The following is a 22,830-nucleotide window of genomic DNA, read 5'->3' as shown; positions in this document are numbered from 1 at the left end:
GAATGATACGGCTGGGTTGTTCGATCACGCTTATTATGTAGCGAACAACATAACAGCAGACGACATGATCTAGATTAACCGATGCCTATGACGTTCCGTGAACACATGCTACTTGTCACTATACGATGTTAATAGCATACAGGGTAGTACTTATAAGTGTGAATGTGGGCTGATATGAATTAACATGCGCATGGCTGGTAAATGGTCGATGTTGTTTCCTGTTGATGATCATGTCTTGTAGATGGAAATAGTGATGAACTGATAAATAGGTATACATATGATAACAACTATGCTAGTTTGCGGCCATGTGTATGAGTGCTCGAAATTATATGCAAGTTATTAAGAGGGTTGTCAGGTTAGTATTCCAAGGTAGCATGTGATGATAATCATCACAACCTTGGGCCGATAATAAGTGAATGTATTGAATATTATCTTGGTTTGGCCGACCATACAAGCTAATGAAATTATGTTAATATATGCATACAAGTAGTGAACTCATGGGTAACATATGCATGCAAGTTAGTGAATTTATGTTAATATATGCATTCAAGTTAGTGAATTTGTGTGCAAATTGTATAAGGAAACTATGATTAAGTGATGCGAAACTGAAACTAACAGTTACCGGTAAACCATGACAGGACGTATTTAGTCAACTGTTAAACAAGTAAATAATCCAACCGAGCAAACCAAAGGTGAGTTCATTGCATTTTCTCAAGCATGCGTCCCGGTGGTTTGGGACAACGGGTAAACATTTGGAAGGGAAACATTGGGTAAACAACTTAATCGGTTTTGGTTATTGCCTGGAGGGCAATGGGGGTAATTAGTTGATAGCGCTATTAGGTGGGAAACCTCACACCGGGCCGTAAGGACGGGCGTGAACTAATTATCTAGGTAGGACTATGGTTGTTAGAGGCACACTCCTCGGATACATATGGGCACACTCCCTAGGGTATCTAACGAAGGCAACATAGCAATCAGTCGTAAGGGGTACCCACTCCCCGGATACACATGGGCACACTCCCTAGGGTATCTAACATGAGCAACATCGTAACGCAACATTGACTCGCATTAACTTACATCTGGTAACTCAACACGTTAACAAAACCTTGAACTCACCAGCGTAGTCTGACACACTTGTTTGCATGCTTGTAGGTCGTTAACCTTGGGACATGGACTTGCTATCTGGGAGTGCTGGAGTGGTCATGGATCGAAGCTATTTGATTATTTATAATTGATACATTGGTTTTGAGTTTTATTATGAAACAATTGCTAAACGACTTATCATATGCTTCCGCTATATAACTCTTTGTGAATGGATATTATGTTTGACATTTAATCTTGGCAATTAATGACATGTTTTATTTAAATATTATCCTTGGTTCAACGTGATTGGTGGCTCAGACTCTGATGTGTAACACGCCTCGCGGGGTTTCCGCAGGTGGTATTTTGGGGGTGTTACAATTTCAGTTTTTTCGAACAATTTGAGATGTTTTATTTTGGTTTGTTTATTTCGTAACATTTATTTCAGTACTTGATGTTTGGTTTCTTATGGATATTTCGTTTATTATCGTGGTATAAAAAGATGATTTGATTGCTTTAATTTTTTTTTAAGTTGCGTATTCTTTATTGCATCAATTCAAACCTTTTTTATTTTGTTACATGTATATTGAATAGTTTTATGGATTAAATTATTTTACATAACGAGAATAATTAATTTACTTTGTTACATAACATTTAATTTTACACAATTAGTTTTTTAAAACTATTTAATATAATTTACAATAAACATTTTGAGATCAACGAATTTGACAAACATCATTTTTTTGTCTAAAATTCCGAAATCACATCTTATTGGTCTTAATATTCGATAATCTATTCCAACCGATTGTAAAATAAAAGTCACCCGTTTCTATTTTATGTTACATGGCATTGTATAAACTTATATTTATATACTTTTTTAAAGAGTCAATGAAATCATAAACTGCAAATGTTATTTGATGTTATTATTGACATATTTATAATCTACATCTACATTGGATAGTTATGATATTAACTTTTCAATGTATTTGAACTGTAATATACTTTTACAAAATTAAAAAAGATTATTTCCTTCCCTGCCTTTTTTTTATTTTTTTTAAAGAATAATCTTTTACAATTTATAATACACATATTGTAACAAATATTAAACTTTGTTTCTAAAAGAACATGTTACTTGAAATGTAATAGTGATGAAATAATATTTATCCCTTATTTGATTAATGTAATTGATTAAATAACAAAAAATCAAAAAATAGTTTAAAATATATGTTCTTTTAAATTTCGAAACACTAATTAATCATAAGTCTAGATGATCTAAATAAATCTTCCATAAGTTTTGCATTATTTGGTGAAATCATATATTAAAAAATTAAGGTTTCCAAAATTGATATCCACTATATGATGAAAGTCCTATAAATACCCATATTTCGTGTACTTCTTGCTCATTCAGAAATTCGTATACATAACACCTCCACTCACACGGTTAGTTACTTTGAACTGTAATATAATTGTTTAATCTTCCATTGTTAATTATCAATTTTTTATACAATAACTTTTTATACAGTCGTTTTTTTTAGTTGTTCTTTCAGATTATTGGTTCTCATGGATCATATTGGGGATGACATGATATTTGAAGAGATCTTAACGAGACTACCCGCAAAGGCAGTTTGTCGTTTCAAATGTGTTTCTAAACACTGGTGTTATGAATTATCCACACCAAAGTTTGTTTTCATCCATACTCTGCGAGTTGGAAATTCAACAAAAAATAAGCTGCTTTCCTTGAAAGAAAATTCCATAGTCGTTGACGACATAGTGTCTGGCGACTTAGGCGACGATACTATCAAAACCGTAAATTTCCCTTTGGAAGTTCATCCATCCTCTTTAAGCATTATATGTTCGTTTAATGGTCTGATTTTAGTTTCCATTAAAAGGATTCACAATGAAAGTAATGACCTGGTCCTTTGGAATCCAACGACGCGACGTTTTAAGTTAATATCGGACGACTACTTTATTCGTTATTTTGGTCGACATAACGATACGGGTGGAATGTACTTATACGAGGACAACGACCTAAAAGTGCTTCATATTAATTGTTACTGGGACGTAGTTACTGCTCGTGTATATTCACCACGTCATGACTCATGGAGAAAATTAAACTTCTTGAACGGAACTCAATTTGCTTCAAACTTTTATTCATGGTCTTCTGGAGTGTATTCCGGGAAAACAATATATTTCATTGTTTCCAATTACTGGATTCCACCTGGTGAAAGGAACATAGTTGCTTTCGATGTTATCTCTGAATCTTTCAGTTTACTTCGTTTTCCGGAGCATATTGAAGTCAATCCTTGCCAAGTACTTTTTCTAACAATTTCGAACAAGCTCCATGTCATTGTCGTTCAATATGCTGGTGAACTAATTGCAGATTTGTTCAAATTTGAACATGATGATTGGATCAAGGTCTTTTCTTTCAATAAGGCTCGCATAGTTCAACATTTGGACCCTCAGCAAAGGACAAATGTAATTCAAGACAACAAGTGGTTGATAACCAGTATTTGTGGAGATACTGTTGAAGTTCTACTTTGCAATGATTCTTTTAACTACATCCAACATGTTGACAGCTACAACGGACCGAAAGGCGCATTATTTTTGGAGACAATTGTTTCGCCTTCCGATTAAAAGTTAGGAATTTATTTGGTACTGTTTCATCTTTTGTTACTCCAACTATCTAATTTGTTTCAAGTATCCCAAATTTTATCATTTCGTTAATTTAATAATAAAAGAGTTTTTATTATGTTTCACATTTTATTATATCCAATGAACGTGTACTTTAAATTACGTATTTTAACATTCATTGTCGTGACGGTATTCCTTATTAACAAATACCATCGTCGATTAAGATCCATCCTAATAAAATTACAAATCTTATAATAAAAAAAATTATATCTTTTTGAAGTTTATTAATATATATAATAGATTGTAATAAAATGTTAAGCATAAACAATAAATATGGAAATTTTTTTAAAAAAAATCGTATAAAATTGATTATACAAATTAGATATATATTTCAATACAAAATATGCTTTGAATATGGAAATTATTATATTAATGTTTTGAATCTAATTATAGAAAAATGTAATTTTTGTATATAAACATTCTAACGAATATTTATTTAATTTTCGAAATAATAATTTAAAGTCCGTTTCTTTATATAGTCACTGTTTCTACAATTATGTTGATGTTATATTCGAAAAATTATTTGCTTACTATATTTTCAGTTATTGTTCCAATAATCTTTTCAACTTCACTCCAATCATATTCCAATAAAACACTCGGTTTCCATATAACAATTCATTACTTCAATGGAGCTACATATATACATGGTTTTACATTCCTAACCGTGTTCATCTACATTTTCTTTTTTTTCAATTGAGTTCTGAATTTCACATATCGATCTAAAAATCTGTAAGTTGTTTTTTGTTAAATTCCATCTGTATTCATCTGTTTTTTATTTTATTGAAATTATTTAAACTATCTTTATGTTTACTTAATCATAAATCTGTAAGTTTTGCTAAGAGTTCTTAATTTTTTTGTCTTCATAATATGTTGTTGTTAAATTATATGTCGTATATGCAAATCCCTAAATCCGATAACCGTTCATATATTATTTTTTTATTTTTATTTTCTTTTGTAATTTTTATTTATTGACTGTAATTTTTATGAAAATCTTAATCCGTTTGTCATAAATATATTTATTAAGTTTTTTTACGATTGATGTAATATAATTCTTAATTAAATCGTATTGTTATTTAATTTTGATCAAACGGCATATGTATTTCATAACCGTATACCATTATTGTATATTTTAAAGAGTGTTAAAATTTGTTAACTGGTTTTGTAAATAAATTGGTTTGATTAATTTTTTTCGATGTATTATAATGTTATATCATATGTTTCCTTTTTTTTTCAATTATGTTATAAACATGACGTATCATGAAGAAACTATTACATATCTATTTTATATTATAAGATGATGTTGACATATTATTTATGTTGTTAGTAATATCTTTTTTAACGACTCAATAGATACGTTTTGTTTATGTAACGTACTTTTGTAGGTATTTCTTATGGCTGAAGGGTCATCAAGGTATTTATTTTGAATTTTGTTACTTTATGTAACATGTAATTTGTATTATCTTTGTATGTTTTTTTCAAATTTGTTTATTTTTCTCACACTAACATTTACTTATTACTCTTTTTTAATGTTGTAATTTTAAAATCAGTTTCATAGGATACTGCTTCTGTAGGCTAATGAATGTAGCTGACGAAGTTATTTTGGTATTTTGATAACTTACTTTATAATTTATATTTATTATTTTGTTTTTTATCATTATTAGATACACTTTAATATTATTGTATTGCTTATATATTCTTATTATACTAATAATTAATTTTGTATTTGTTTGTTTTTTTAGTCTATTCCGGACGACGCCGCGTGCAAACTATGGGGTGTAGACCAAGGCCCTACAAATGTCACGATACAAACTGAAGATGGCCGGTTATTTAATGTTTCTTTAAGCGCTGCTAAAAGAAAGTTATTCTTTTTTCACGGTTGGTCCAAAGTTGTAGAACATCTACGCTTAACCAGAGGTTGTTTGGTAGTATTTAATCCTGTAGAACCTACTACCTTTAAATTAACATATTTCGTTGATGGGGTTAGTCGTGGCTGTTTCTGGACTTATATGCTTCCTCCATCATCTCATTTTTACGTAAGATGAAGTTTTTTTTTTATATATATTGATGTATTACGTCACTATTATTAAATACAATTTTTTTTTCCTTTTTTTATCATTCTCACAGGCTATTCCTGAATGTATCTTGCCAAAAGTTTATGATTATTCTTCAAATGATGTAATATCTACGGTAATAGTAGACAACAAAACTTATGACGTTGCCATTGAAACGTCTGATGGTAAAGTCGGGTTTACAGTTGGCTTTGATGTAATTGTTAGTCAGTTACAGTTAACGGACGACTGTCTTTTGTTATTTACGAAAGGGTTTGGTAATTTATTCTATTTAAAAATATTTGGGAAAAACTGTGTTGAGATGAAGTTTCCTGATGTAGATGTCGACGAAGTAAGTTACTTTTTATTACTTAATTGCATGCTTTATATATGTTAATGTAATACATTTTATATATTTAATTTTAAGGGTGATGTTGTACCTATCGATGCTGAAAATGAAGTCAATGAACAAATACATGGGGGTGTTCGTCGTTTTATTCGTATGGCTGGTGATCGTTATTTTGTAAGTTCTAATATTATTTTGTTAAACTGCTAAAATACATTTCTTACTGTTTGTTGTTTATTAATAAACATTGTTGGTTTAGGTTCATATGTATTAATAATGTTATTTTTACGACAATACAGAGGATTCCTGATCCTGTTTCACGGATGGCTAGACTTGATGAAGGTTTAAAAGATATCACCGTTAGGCTTATGCATTTGGATCCGCCACATGAAATTACCAACGGTACCAGACGTGAAAGAAAATCCGACGGAGGTTGGCGATACGCATTTACCAGTTGGAAGAAGTTTATGAAAGCTGCTAGAATTAATGTCCGTGACGGGGTTCACTATTCTTTTGATGAAAACGAGCAGGTGTTGAGTGTTGATCTGGTTGTACCCTTCGTTAGGCGTACTCACTAGATATGAAAGCTGTTACAGTTTATGACATAAACTTCAAGTTATCTGCCTTTCATATGCTAGATATTAAATTTATATATATATATATATATATATATATATATATATATATATATATATATATTTACATCCGGTATTGATTTGACATTTGTTTGCTGTTTATTTACGTTATTAATTTCATCGAAAAGCATTGTAAACACAATTTTATCGCAATCGTTTAAACTTTTAACATGATTTAAAAAAAAGGTCTGTAATTATAATAATTGTTATTTATAGTAGTTAATAACTAATAAACTTTTATTATATATAGTTTATAAAATTGTTAATTTTATTGTTTTTTAAATTAATTGTCCGAATTCATTAATTAGCACAACTTACCTTTCGTATATTCGTTTGTTTTATTATAATTGTTACGTTTCCATATTACTTAAAATATGTTGATAAAAAATAATGTTATATATCATTCCAGTTATAATTCTATTTTCAAGTAATACACTATCTTAATATACTAACTACTAATCACGATATTTTGTTAAAATATAAAGAGATATACAATTCTATGTTTAATTTTTTTTAAATTTACGGAAAGTTTCTTAAATTAAAATCTATAATTTATATCGAATACGCACAAACACATAGTATTAGTTACAATGATTTTTTCTGATTATGTAATATAAAGTTACAATTAGCCATTTTAAAAATAAGACATTTTAATTATTGAAATATACACTGAAAGTATAGTTAGAGATAATATGGGTAAATGTATTAATTTATGATTATTGGTTACATTTACAAAAGTATTCGATTACAATAATATAAACCCAATCAGTTTTACCAAAATTGATTTAAATTTACCTTAATAACATAACTTTCTATTTATAAAATCATTCTATATGAATATAAATTACAACATACATATGTATTATATATGCAGTTTTAAGCTATTCATTTGTTTCTTCAACCAGGTATTATCCAAAATTTGTAATTTATACAAAATATATTTTCATGTGGAATATACAAACTAATGTAATATATGTTTTATTATACGTTTTTATTTTTCTAGGTATTCCATATAATGGAACAAATTCCGTTTGATGTTGTCATGATGGAAATTTTTGTTAGGCTTCCTATGAAATCAATATGTCGGTTTAGAAGCGTATGCAAAAAATGGTATGAAGATCTTTCAAGTTTTGAGTTTTTACAGAGACACACCAATCGCGTTAGTAGTAGAGTGGTAAGATAATAAATTTGTTATATAATTTCAATGATTACAATATTAGTATTTCGTTAACATTGTTCATACTTATTGTTAAATTTATTTATCATATATGTTTTAGGATGAACTATTGGAACAAGGCATGTTTCCAGATCCTTTTGACATTTGAGAACCTGCATGGGTGTACGTTGTCTTTATATGTTTTGAATATTTCTATTATTGATCATTTTTAAGGATTAATGAATAATTTATCAATCGTAATATTTGTTTCATATATTCAAGCACAATGTTTATTTTATTTTTTTGTTTTGCAATCTTATTTATTCTTATTATATATATTTTGTATTAGTTGTATGTATTATTATCAATCAAAACCCATTGACTTGCATACCGCAATTTTATTTTTAATCCATTCAAAATTGGAACTAATAATATTATTCAAACATAGGAAACACTTATTATAACAAACAAAAAAGCCAGAACGCTAATGTTCGAAAATACTAATTCTTTTTTTCCCCAATCGTTTTATCTTCTTCAATTGCCTCATATTCTTCTATTTTCTTGCGTTTCGATTCAGAAGTAAAAAAATCTTTATAATGTTCTCCATTTAACGATAGGCAATCCTCCCAAAAACTTTCCTGTGTGTATAATTGGCAAATAAATTTCAATTAAAAATCCAACAATTTTCATACATTTAATTTAAATTTTGAAAATTAGAAAAAAACAACTATAATATAATACCAGACATTCGTTATCGTAGTTGACGTGTAACCATTCAAACGGCCATGATGTTAGCCCTTCATTCCACTGTTTGCACACACATTTGTTTTGACAAATGTATCTTACATTGAGCCTAATCAAGATTTCAAAGAGTATAATATCGAAAGGAATATAAACCATTGTTTATAAACTTCAAAACATATGACTGAATATGCAAAGTATATCCTTTATATAATTGTTTATGTTTTGCATTATAAAAAAATTTTCGATTTGTATTTAAAAAAGGCAAGTCGATCTCTGTAATCACAAATTTGAATATGTTAATGTTTTTAATTATAATTCAAATTTATTTATACATCTATCTAAGTCAAGTTCATTATTTTTGGCGTATTTTTATTTGTAATTAACAACCATATTTATTTAAGTAAACCTAAACATCTAACTTTAGAATGTAAATTAGATTTTATTTTTACTAATTCATTTGTTAGGTAATGATGTTTTAGCCAATAAAACCATTAATATTTATATACATAGTTTGTAATTTGTAACATACAAAGATAAAAACATGTTGTTGTAAGTTAAATAGAAATCCATTATTAATGTAATTTTTAAAAGTTTGTGGGTTGATTGTGTAAAATATTAAATGACGGTTGCTTGAAGAGAATAGTCCATCATTACATAGCAACCTATACCATCATAGCATGTCTCAAATTCTCATGACCAGTTACTTCACCGGCGACGGAAACTAGGGCTCCGATACTCTCCATTTTCACCGATCTTAAGCTTTCCGTCGGAGTTGTCTTAGATGGATTCCTCATCTAAAGGTAATAACATTCCACTTACCCGCGATTTTTCTTTTATTTTGTTACTTAATCGTTTGAATCGTTGATTGATGATATATAATTTTAGATATTTTATATCTAAACCGGTTGTAGTGTTGTTTTTTTAGGGTTGAATCTTTAATTGTTTGGGATTTATTGTTCGTAGTTGTGATTTGTTATGATTTCTTCATTATATACATTCACTTATAATTTCATAGATACAGTTATTAGAACATTAGATTTCAAAATCATTATAGTTTTGTCTTTGTAAGATTCAGTCTTTATTTGTCCGAAATTAAGTGTTTGTAGTTATCTTTTGTTCAAATTTTGTTTACATACCAACCGTATTTTAGACATTATTTACATTGATTATTTGATTTGTAGTCATTCAGTTAGAATCTCATAGAACCTTTATTAGGAACAATAGATTTCTGATTCTTACAAATTAGTTATAGGATTGAATGTAATAAGAAAGAAAATGTATGTTTTGTTAACCTGATACATTTTGTTTTTTTCATGAATTAAACTTTATATGTTAAGATGTAACAAAAAATATATATATCTTCAAAATTCAGGTGAATTCATGAATGTTTCGTTTGTCAAGATCCTAGAAGATCCAAACTCTTTAAAGCTGGTATGATTAATTACATTTTAATGAATAGTATGATGTTTTGTACCCAAATTCATATAATATTTATTTAAGTTCATTATATATACTTAATAGTATTATCTTTGTGATCAGGAGTTACCTCTCAGTTATGTTTATAAACATTGGGGTCGTCCATGGCCACGTATTCATCTCAAAATCGTACATGAATCTGGTAAGTCTTGGACCGTAATTATGAAAACATTAGACTCTAGACCGGCTTTGGCTGATGGTTGGGCAGCAGTTGTTAAAGGCCTTCAATTGCAAAAGGATTCACTCTTGGTTTTCAAGTCGACCCTACATGATGTTTTTGAACTGAAGTTTTTTATTGACGGTGTATGCGGTCAATCGTATTTCACATATCAGTGATACACACAATTGGGCTTCACTGTATGTATCTTTATTTACTTTTGCACATTATTAATCTAACTGTATACATGTTATTTAGTATATATTTATGTTACATTATATTATTAGTTATGTTTACTATAATGAATCAACATTCGCGGGAAGTTATTTATTTTAGTTTCATTTAATACAGGTAATTCCAGATGCTTTTATTAAAAAGTTTTTTCAAAAAGAAAATCTAAACGGCACTTATGAAATACTAGCTGCTGGTAATCGATGGCCTGTGGAATCTGCTAAAATACATAACTGCTATGCATTCACGGACGGATGGCCTACTCTTTGCGAAAGGCTTAAAATCGTTGATGAAGATTTATTGATTTTTAATAAGATTGATAATGTTTCCTTTCAATTATCAGTTTATCGTGATTCTATTCCTGTTGGTTTGGTTGACGAAGTTGATTCAGTTGATGATGATGAGGTTGTTGAAATAAGTCATGGTCAATTTGTTGATGAGTTAGACAAGGTATTTATTTATTTATTTTTTTTTTGTTATATACACCTGATTTTATTAAATAATATTTCTGAAGTTACAACGATGTTTTTGTTATAGGCATATGGTATACATTCTGGCGACATCATCCGACATGAACTAAAAACAGATAACAAGGTAATGTTGTATTTGATATTAGTATTTATAATGTTTACACTTCATAATGAAATTAAGGATGTTATATAATAAAGTTATATATTTATAATAATTTTTTTTTATTGTTTGATGATTGATATGTGTATCGACGAAGCTACCTGACATTCATAAAGGAAAAGGTATCATGATTAAGAAAGAACTTTTCAAACCAACGAAAACGAGAGAAGATGTTGTTTATTGCACTTTCAAGGTATGTATCCGTGTTAAGTACGACCATGTATTTGAAAACGCTCATTTTGTGTATGATACTGTTTTAATTTTTTTACGATAATAACTATTTAGTATACTTTTTTTTAACATCTATCAGGATAAAAAGATCAAACAAGTGAAGAAGTCTAGCCCGCCGAAGAAGGTACAAACAAGGAATGTTAACACGGACTCGGAATTTTTCGACTTTACTCGGAAAGGAGAATATAGGCTGGTATGATTTGTAGTATATTAAAATCTGATATACATTTTGGCAGTTAATAATTAATTTTAAATATTGTTTATTTTTAACGTATGTTGATAAGCAATGTCTGTTGTTAATGCAGCGTCTACCCGTCGAAGTTGCTAATCGAGCTGGGTTCAAGAAGAAGAGACATTCATTGAATGTTCAGAATTTGGAAGGTGAGGTTGTTGTTTACACTGCCAAGATTGAAAAAAATGGAACTGCGAAGCGTTATTCTGTTGAAAACTGGCAAAAATTCATGGATGACAACAACTTGATTGATGGTATGATGCTTGATTTCACCTTTGTTACTTCGAAAAACACCATAATACTGAAAACCGTCCGATCCGGTTAGTAAAACTTTTGATATTTGTATTTCCAAGTTAAGTGGAAGTTGACATGAACTAAACTTTTGTTGGTTTGTTAACTTTTGTGTATTTGAACCAGTACTTTAGCATTATCATTTTTGTTTGTATGTTACTCTTTGATCTTTTAAATCTAATTGTCAAGAACTTGATTAAACCATTTTGTTTGTATGTAGCGTTATTGGGTTTTCTTATGCAAGTAATAATGTATAGTATTAACATGAATGTTACTTATCAACGTAAACATTAACTTGCAATAATCATAGGAATCCATGTTTGTTAAACTTATTAATTAATGTCAATCGATTTTTTATATGAATTTAATATATCCAGTTCATATTATTTCTTTCTAAATGTTTCATTACTTATATAAAGACATTATAAGTATATGCATAAATATAAGCAATGTAAACATTTATGATTTTACATACAATATACCTAATAACTTTACAACATAGTTTACAACCATAGTTCTGAAACAAGTTATTCCGATACATTTTTTTATTTGATAGCTATAGAGACATTAATATTTCTTTACACAAACAAATATAATTTTCAATTTAATATTTTTATTAAAACAGACATATCGAATTTAAAAAAAAAAACAAAAAAGAATAACGTGTTTACTTTGTAAATTTAAACAAAATATTGTAATAGTTATTTTAAATTGTTTGATTTCGTTTATATTTAGCAATCGATATGCAATACATATTTTTAGTTTTTAAATTAGATGATAAATATCTTTACAAATTTAGATATTAATATGTTGTCAAATTTTACACAATACGTTTAGCTTTTAAATTTGAACAACTAATTTTTCTTATTACCATAAATTAACGTTTACATTATTTTTGGGAACTGCTAAATCAAAGAAATTATTTAACCTTGATTCGAGTATTTTAGTAAATTTTCATTACCAAATTTTGAAATTTAAAATTGATTGATAAAATTTCAAACCCACCCTCTATTATAAATACCTTTCTTTCATTGTGTTTCATTCACATCTAACATTAAGAGTTTTTGTCAATCCATTCTACACGATCAAAGGTAATGCTATTATCTATTTTATCATTCATCCATTGTCCGTTAATATCAACCTAAATTCTTTGACTTCTTTTCAACTGTTTTTTTATTTATTTATAAGAATGTTTTTTTTTAGAGTAAACGTTACATGATCATGTACTCTTATTAGTATTAGTATTCAGTCTACCTCTTATTTCCAGAATACAATTTAAATTGTTATACGGAATTATTAAGTTTAATGCGTATGTGGAATAATATTTTTTATAATTCAGTAACTTATTGATTTTTTTTATATTCTATGCAATTGGTTCCGGATATACTTAATTCCGATTATTTTTATACATAATAAGTTTAAGAGAAATAATAGTTACTGGAAATTTTTGAATCTTTTAGCTTTATATTTTTATACCATGCAATTGTCTCCGTTTGTAGTTAATTTCGTTTAATGTAACACATACTAAGTGAATAGTATAAAATTTTGTTGTATAAGCATATATAAATTTTAATGTGTATTACAATTACAATTTGTTTTTGTTGTTATTCTTCCATTGAACTAATAACATTAGTATAAATTTATTTATTGTTTAACTTAACAACTTAAATTTCCGTTATTATATATTTTGATACTATTTTATAGATTTTTAATTAATGTTCTTCTATGTTGTAATACACAGGTACAAATATGCTTACGTGATTTTTGTATTATATTTAATTTTTTTTATTCTCATACATAATAGGTTTTTGAATTAAAAATTTATTGTGTAATTATAGCAAGAAATAAGAGATAGTTTTTTTTTAATGTATACATAAAGTTTTTTTTTATTTCTTATATCTTTTATTGTAGCAAAATTTTATCATAAAATGGAGAAGCTTGGTTCTGAATTGATTGTGGACGAGATTTTCATGAGGCTGCCTGCAAAAGCTATAGGCCGTTTCAAGTGTCTATCTAAATTTTTTCGTGATGAACTATCAAATAACAATTTTGAGATTACGCATTCTAGGCGAATTATAACTTCGCTACAAAAGAAGCTTCTTTCCTTAAAAGACAACACAATTATTGTTGACAACATAGTTGGGGGTAATTTGCAAGCCGATACAAGCAAAACTATAATTTCTCCATCTAATGTCCATCCTTCATACTTACGTGTTTTAGCGTCCTTTAAAGGTCTGATCTTAATTTGCAATGAAAGGATGTTTTGTGAGCTCATTCTTTGGAATCCAACAACAAGGCGCTACAAAATTTTGGCCGATGACTACTTTGATCGTAATTTTGAGCGAGACGCTTCTACCGGTGGAATGTACTTTGACGACTCGAACGATCTCAAAGTTCTCCACATCAAACGTTACCGTAATGTTCTTTCTGCACGAGTTTACTCACGTCGCCGTGAGTCATGGAGAAAGATAAATTCATTTAACGTCACTAATTATGCTTCAACATATTATTCATGGTCTCCCGGAATTTATTCTGGTAGAAGCATTTATTTTATGGTTTCCAATTATTGGTTTCCACCAGGTGAGAGACACATGGTAGCTTTCGACGTTGTCTCCGAAACTTTCAGCACAATTCCTTTTCCCGAAGTTTTGGATTTGAATCCTTGGCAAGGACATTTTTTGAGCATAGAAATGAAGCTGCACGTCATTGTTGTTGGACGTTCTGAAAACCTATATGCTGATTTGTTCAAATTTGAAGATGATGCTTGGGTAAAGGTGTTGTCTTTCGATACGCCTCATGTTGTTCATTATCTTGAAAGGCGTCGAAGGAATAATATAATTCAAGACAACAAGTGGCTCATAACAAGCATCTGGGGTGATATTGTAGAAGTTGACCTTTCCAACGAATCTTTTGAGTACCTACAACATGTTGATGACTACATTGGTCCTAAAGGAGCTTTATTTATCGAGACCACTATGTCTCCTGTAGTTTAAATATTTTTATATTATTGTTTCAACTGCTTAATCTTATATCCTATCTTAAACTGAATAACTAAAGACCTTATTATACTTTCTTTTTTCATTGGTTTAATACAGCATTTGAAGTTATGTATTCACATCAATTGTGTTTTGTTTCTGTTTGTGAATTTTTTAATTTTTGTGATGCATTTATATTGTGGTTGTATAATGTTAATTTAGGATAATATAATTGACGTATCAATTACTATATAATACATAAGAATAAGAATGTTTAGAATGTCATACTTAAATATATTTAAACTTTACTACAATTTTGGAATGTCGCATGCTTAAATCGTATCACATTATGATTTCAGGAATGTCTAAAAGAAAAAACGAGTTTTCATCTGAATCTTACAACAAAGGAAAAGAAAACATTTCTAACGGTAATGTCGTTAATTTAAATATCGATTTTTATTTCATATAGTTTTATTTTATTTACATATTTATACATAATTTAATCATGTTAATTACAGGTGTTCCAGCCATCTTAAATACGAATGCATCTACAAATATTACAACTGGTCATACAAATGGTAATTTAAGTTGTTATAAATATTCAAATCTTTTTGCTTTACCATATGAGTATATTAATTTTTATATTGTATTACGTTTATTTTTTATCATGTATATCTTAACAAACAATCTGTTTTGCTAAACTGTCTATATTTTTCCCTTACAGTTCGTAGAGGTAGAAGGCCATTATCGACAATTACTAATGGTACTAATTTACTAACTTTTTTTACTTTCCTGTTTTTCTACATTCATGTTCATTGACGTCTAGCTATTTTTTCCATATTCTTTATAAAATTAATTTTTATGTATGTTGTTGTTTTAGTTGTTGTTCCCACTATAACACAAGATCAGGCAAGACATAGTCGAAAAATTAGGAAAGTATTATTGGATAACAAAAGATCAAAATTAGATGGATGTCCATCAAATGTTGACCATACAATGGTCATAACAACTGATTCGATACCCTCTCCTTCTATTCCGACCATTACCCAAAAATTATCTGCTTTATCTGCAGGTTAGTTTGTATTTTGTTTTTTTTTATTTTTAATAGTCGTATTTAAAATACCTTATTTTATTAAACTTGCATTTCACAATATGTTTAATTCAACGTTATCATATATTTATTTAATGTTATTTTTATATAATAATCTTTAATAATTTGTATATATAGATAACAGCCGCTTTAGGGAAGTAAATTTGGAGAATACAACATCTCCTCTGAGAAATAGTATATCATATTCCAATAGGAGTATACATCGCTCTCCTGATATAGAAGCAACTCCAAATGTCATTACTAATCGTACTGCATCATTCATGGGAACAAGTAAATACTTATTAACTTTTATACACTTCAATGTTTTTGTATATAAATTTATATCATGAAGATTATGTTTTTTTTATATATATTATAGGCAATTTAAGTTGTGTTACGAACAACGGTACACCACCAGCAGACGCTACTCCCGGTCATATTGCTAGCAACATTACGTCATTTAGTGGCACCTCCGGTATTCTTCAAAATTCTTCTTTTGAAAGGTTGTCATCCGGTAAACGTAAGTTAATTGGTAGGCCACGAATTACTTCTCCAATACCAATTATTGACTTTACCACAGAGCAAATTGTGGTTCAAGATCCCTTGAAAGGTGTTTCAAAAGGTGCATTTCAAATAATTTGTATTCTTATGCACAAAAAGTATAAAATTTGTCGATATAATGTTATCTTCTTTATTAAATAACATTGTTAACAATTTTTTTTTTTGTTTTTTTTCACAACAGATTATTTGGACCATGGTGACCAATGCGTTACTTGTGAAGTATGTAATGCAAAGTTGTGGAATGCAGAAAAAGGAAAAGGAAGAAAAAAGGATGGAAAAGTTTGTTATTTCATTTGTTGTTCTTATGGCATAGTAGAGCTTCCAGATTACAAAGATGCAAGAGGAAGTTATCGGATTCTGTTTACTAACAATGGTGATGAAAGCAAGCACTTTTTGAAAAATATTCGCCGTTACAATTCTATGTTTGCATTTACTTCAATGGGTGGTAAGGTTGATTCGACGGTTAACAGAGGCAATGGTCCTTTTTGCTTTAGAATTAGCGGCGAGAATTATCATACAATTGGAAGTCTTATGCCAATCAACGGAGCTCAACCAAAATTTTGCCAACTATACATATATGATACTGAAAACGAAATTTCAAACAGGCAATCGATATTTAGGTAAAGTCCATTTTATATGTTACCATAAATCCATTTTTTCAGATTAATAGTTCATATTTTGTTAGACTGTGAATAATCTTTGATAACAATTTTGTAACAGGGGTTCAGATGGTGCGTCTTCTTCTTCATCGGCAAATGTTGATATTAAATTGATCGAACATATAAAGGATGTACTAGACAATGACAACGAGTTGGTCAAAACTTATAGAAGAGTTAGGGATTCCTTCCAAGACAACCCTAATGTAAATGTGAAGCTTCGAATAATTGGAGCAAGAGAAAAAGATGGTCGCACGTATAACTTACCAACGGCTGGTGAGATCGCTGCTCTTATTGTTGGTGATATCGAAAATGTGGTTGACAATAGAGATATTATAGTTGAGACTCGAACAGGTGAACTAAAAAGAATTAGTGAGTTGCATCCATCATATCTTGCACTACAATATCCGATTCTATTTCCGTACGGAGATGATGGCTACAGAATTGATATCCCTCATAGAGGTGTTGTTGATGTTGTTAATAAAACACGTCCAAAGTGTACTATGAGAGAGTTCTTTGCCTATCGTATCCAGGATCGTATAAATCAGTTTTCATTAATCCTTAATTCTAAGAGGCTTTTCCAGCAGTTCCTGGTTGACGCATATACTATGATAGAGAGCGAGAGACTTAGGTACATACGATATCAACAAAAAGATCTTAGGTCCGACACATATGAAAGTCTCCGTAAATTACGAAGTAAAGGTCAAGATGATATATCTAAAGCTGGAAAACGCATTTTTTTGCCGTCTTCTTTTACTGGTGGAGCACGATATATGATGCAAAACTATTTAGACGCTATGGCTCTGTGTAAGTGCTTTGGTTATCCAGATTATTTTATTACCATAACATGCAATCCAAAATGGCCAGAAGTTCAACGGTTTCTCAAAGACACCAATCTTAGTCCGGAAGATAGGCCTGATATCCTGTCTAGACTCTTCAAAATAAAACTCGATTCTATCTGCAAAGATTTAAAAAAGAATCATCTATTAGACAAAGCGTCAGCAGGTAATGTTAACAAAATAATTCAATTATTAGTCATCATCAAAGCTAACACTTTGTTTTATTTTTCTGTAGTTGTTTACACTATCGAGTTCCAAAAACGTGGTTTGCCTCATGCACATTTATGCTTATTCATGGAACCTGAATTCAAATTACCTACTGTGGACCATGTTGATTCATTTATATCTGCTGAAATTCCAAACAGAGAAGAAGATCCAGAATTATTCATCCTGGTGAAAGAGTATATGATACATGGTCCATGTGGTAATGCTAGGTTGAGCTCTCCATGTATGGTAGATATGAAGTGTTCAAAAGGCTTTCCAAAAAAGTTTCAAGATCATACAACACTTGATTCAAATGGGTTTCCATTATACAGAAGGAGAAACAATGGTTCTTCTGTTGTGAAAAATAAAATTGAGCTTGATAACAGGAGTGTGGTTCCTTATAACAAAAAATTATTGAAAAGATATCAAGCTCATATCAACGTTGAATGGTGCAATCAAGTCGCGTCTATAAAATATCTTTTTAAATACATCAATAAAGGTCCTGATCGAGCCACTATAGCTGTTGCGCGTGGTGATAGTCAACCGGAAGAGCAACCACAAGACGAGATCAAAGAGTATTACGATTGCCGCTATATATCAGCTTGCGAAGCATCTTGGAGGATATTTGCTAATGAGGTACATTATAGAAGACCTTCTGTTATGAGGCTTCCATTCCATTTACCTGGCCAACAACCTGTTGTTTTCGGCCCTGACGAGGATATTAACTCCGTTCTAAACAAACCTTCAGTTAAATCTTCAATGTTTCTATCATGGATGGAACGTAATAAAGACCCAAATGACCTGTTGGCACGTACACTTACATACGTTTAGTTCCCTATTTTTTATGTATGGAAGCTTGACAAGCGAGTATGGGAACCAAGAAAAGGGAAAAAATCAATTGGCAGGATTCATTCCGTATCTCCAACTTTAGGTGAAGCGTATTTCTTGAGAATTCTTCTTAACAAGGTTAGAGGACCAACATCGTTTGACGACATTAAAACAGTTAATGGTAAAGTTTACGATACATACAGAGATGCTTGCTACGCACTTGGCCTTTTAGATGATGATTCAGAATATGTAGAGGCAATAAAAGAAGCAAATTTAACTGGAAGCGCTTCATACATTCGCAATTTATTTTCTACGATGTTGTTATCCGGTAGTCTTTCTAGACCTGAGGTTGTTTGGGAAACTTCGTGGAGATACATGGCGGACGATTTTGTTTACAGATTAGCAAAATACCATCGAGTGACAGGTACGTTTTGTTTACACTGAAATTTAGTACTTATATTTTTTGAAAAAAATAATTTGATTTGTTCATCATTATTTAAGTTAATTTATCTTATTATGATGAAATGGTTTCCGTAGTCATTAGATGAATTTGTTTTCTTTCTTATTTCGTAGCGTTATCAATTCCGGATCACCAACTGAAGAACTATGTGTTGGTCGAAATTGAAAAGTTTTTATTGCGAAATAATTCTTCTTTGCGAAGATTTGAATCAATGCCATATCCAGATATGTCGTCTTCAGGTATTTCCGATTGTCGTTTGATATACGAGGAGCAGGCATATGATACAACATACCTTTGAAATCTGTACGATAGTCATTTGACAATGTTAACTGATGAACAACGCACTGTTTTTGAAGAGATTATGGCAGCAGTAAACAGTGATAACGGTCAGATTTTTTTCCTTTATGGCTATGGCGGAACAGGTAAAACTTTTCTATGGAAAACATTGTCCGCTGCAATTAGATCAAGAGGTCAAATCGTGTTAAATGTGGCTTCCAGTGGAATTGCATCGTTGTTGTTAGATGGTGGCAGGACTGCACATTCCAGGTTTAGCATACCGTTGAATCTTACTGAAGATTCTGTATGCCATATAAAACCAGAAAGTGATTTGGCTAAATTACTTCACGAGACTAAATTGATAATTTGGGATGAAGCACCTATGGTTCACAAACATGCATTTGAAGCGCTCGACAGAACAATGAATGACGTTTTCAACATTGACACATCTCTAAATTCTGAAATCCGCTTTGGAGGTAAAGTTATTGTTTTTGGAGGGGATTTTAGACAAATATTACCTGTTGTTCCAAATGGTGGCAGACAAGAGATTGTTAATGCCTCCTTATGTTCGTCTTATTTGTGGAGTAAATGTAAATTGCTAAGACTAACTAGAAACATGAGGTTAACGGTTGGAAGATCTACGGCTGATGTTGATGAAATAAATAGTTTTGGCAAATGGCTTTTGGATTTGGGTGAGGGTAACGTTGGTGGTCCAAATGATGGAGAAGCAACTATTGAAATACCACGAGATCTTTTGATTACTGATCCATCTGATCCAATTGGAAGTTTAATTGATTTTGTTTATCCATCAATCTTGGAAAACGTAGACGCCCATAACTATTTTAGTGACCGGGCCATACTTGCACCTAAAAATGAAGTTGTTCATGAGATTAATGACAGGTTGCTAGCAATGTTTCCTGGTGAAGAAAAAGAGTATCTTAGTTCTGACAGTCTTTGTCCGTCTGAAGATGTAAATTCTACACAACAAAGACTTTACTCTCCAGATGTGCTCAATGGTCTTAAAATATCTGGCCTACCTAATCATAGGTTAGTCCTTAAAGTTGGTGTTCCAGTCATGTTATTAAGAAATATTGATCAACGGAATGGATTGTGCAATGGTACAAGGCTACAAGTAAAGAAGCTGCACAACCGTGTAATAGAAGCAGAGATAATATCTGGTTCAAATATTGGTACTTGCACATATATCCCTCGATTAAACTTGATACCTTCTGATAAAAAGATTCCTTTCTCTTTTCAAAGAAGACAATTTCCATTGGCCGTATGTTTTGCAATGACCATCAACAAAAGTCAAGGTCAATCTCTTTCAAGAGTAGGTTTGTACCTCAAACAACCAGTCTTCTCTCATGGTCAGTTGTATGTTGCCTTATCAAGGGTGAAAACAAGAAATGGTGTGAAGATACTCATACTTGACAACAATGGAAAACCTACGGAAAAAACAACTAATGTGGTGTATAAAGAGATATTCAACGATTTGTGATATATACGTTATAATTGTCAATAAAAAGTTATTACATGATCTGTTTAAATATGTGTATATAGTGATAACATTTAATGTAAACAACTATTATTAATCCATATTATCTTTTAACAACCCGTGTAATACACGGGTCCTTAGGCTAGTTTAAATCAAATGAAACCGCCAAAGACTGTTCAGCGTCTTCTCCGACTTCTCGTTGTTTACCGGAACAGTTGAGACTCTTCATTTTCTGTAACCGACCATCATCTCCTTATAAAACCCGATCACCTCTCTTCATTTCGTTCCTTACACGTGATTCCCGAAACAAATCAAACCGAAACCGATACGAACCGAATCAACCCGAACCCAAACCGACTCGAGCCTTCGACGCCGGAACTACCCGTTTCGCCGGAACTCCGACGACCTGCAGAGCCACCGATCATCACCACCGGCCACCGCCTTTGTCCGGTAATCCGTTCGTTTTCCTTTTTATATATATATATATATATACAGTTTTTTTTATCCTTTTATATACATGTTACAGTTTGTTTTTTTTGTATTATTTATTATTACTATTATTATTATTAAGTGATATTACCAGAATATTAATATATTTTTTTCAGAATTACTTAAATCTGAATTATTATAATATCAGATTTATTAACATAATTATCATTATTATTAAATCAGATTATATTTAGGATTATTTACAAATTTCCAGAATTATTATCTGAATAATTACTATTTATTTAATCAGATTTACTATTATAATAATCAGATTTACTTATATAAAAATCAGAAATTTTACTATTATTTATTAATCAGATTTATTAACTCAGAATTATTATTCAGAATATTATCAGAATTATTATTCAGATTTTATATTTCAGAATTAACATTTTATAAATAATAACCGGAATTATTATTCTTACTTTATTAATTATATAATCAGATTTATTTAAATCAGAATTATCACTTTATAAATGTATATATATATTAATCAGAATTATTATTTACTATTTTAATCAGAATTATTAGTTTAATAAATCAGAATTTATATTTTAAACCAGAATTTATTCTTTTATAGGTTTACTAATTTATTTGGATTAGAATTATTATTTTATATATAATAATCAAATTTATTATTTTCAAATTTATTAATCTATAATATTTATATATATATCAGAATGATTATTTTTAAGTGCATGATAATCAGGAATTATTATTTATATAATCCAACATTTTAGTAATAATATTTATAATACTTTGGTAAAACCAGTAATATTATTATAATAATATATAAAAATCAGTATTTATTTTACTCACTTATTTATAAATAAATTGTCATATATTTCCTTAAATACAAAATATGAGACATATTGTTATTATTCTATTTTAGAAATGTTAATAGTATTTATGCCTTGTTAATTAAATAACCACTAAATTCCCAATAATTAACAAATCCTCAAAATTAATAGGGTAAATCTCTTGTGCACGTTCTCTTGGGCAATCTCTT

At 29.8% G+C, this 22,830-nt stretch overlaps 2 protein-coding genes across 2 annotated transcripts; both read left to right on the top strand.

The window, feature by feature from the left end:
• Positions 1–2,640: 2,640 nt before the first annotated feature.
• On the top strand, positions 2,641–3,714 carry LOC110931185 (F-box/kelch-repeat protein At3g06240-like). The gene has a single exon (XM_022174591.1). It carries the CDS (start codon positions 2,641–2,643, stop codon positions 3,712–3,714), a length of 1,074 nt encoding a protein of 357 aa, XP_022030283.1.
• An 11,570-nt stretch (positions 3,715–15,284) lies between these two features.
• LOC110931184 lies at positions 15,285–21,335 on the top strand. The gene is made up of 12 exons (XM_035987954.1): positions 15,285–15,351; positions 15,442–15,501; positions 15,648–15,686; positions 15,804–15,995; positions 16,152–16,304; positions 16,393–16,635; positions 16,756–17,194; positions 17,295–18,235; positions 18,305–18,909; positions 19,129–19,525; positions 19,675–19,800; positions 19,918–21,335. The coding sequence occupies exons 1-12, from the start codon at positions 15,285–15,287 to the stop codon at positions 21,333–21,335; spliced, it is 4,680 nt and encodes a 1,559-aa protein (XP_035843847.1).
• The last annotated feature ends 1,495 nt before the right edge of the window (positions 21,336–22,830 follow it).

The sequence above is a fragment of the Helianthus annuus genome, chromosome 3, assembly GCF_002127325.2.
Source record: "Helianthus annuus cultivar XRQ/B chromosome 3, HanXRQr2.0-SUNRISE, whole genome shotgun sequence".
Lineage (NCBI taxonomy): Eukaryota > Viridiplantae > Streptophyta > Magnoliopsida > Asterales > Asteraceae > Helianthus > Helianthus annuus.
Note: the sequence above shows the minus strand (reverse complement) of the source record. Positions and strands in the feature narration are given on the sequence as shown.

Bases quoted from the DNA above. Each gene is read 5' to 3' on its own strand.
- LOC110931185 (XM_022174591.1), top strand. From the start codon at position 2,641: ATGGATCATATTGGGGATGACATGATATTTGAAGAGATCTTAACGAGA.
- LOC110931184 (XM_035987954.1), top strand. From the start codon at position 15,285: ATGTCTAAAAGAAAAAACGAGTTTTCATCTGAATCTTACAACAAAGGA. The intron at 15,352-15,441 runs GTAATGTCGTTA...TGTTAATTACAG, and splicing joins AAAAGAAAACATTTCTAACG to GTGTTCCAGCCATCTTAAAT. The intron at 15,996-16,151 runs GTTAGTTTGTAT...TTGTATATATAG, and splicing joins ATTATCTGCTTTATCTGCAG to ATAACAGCCGCTTTAGGGAA.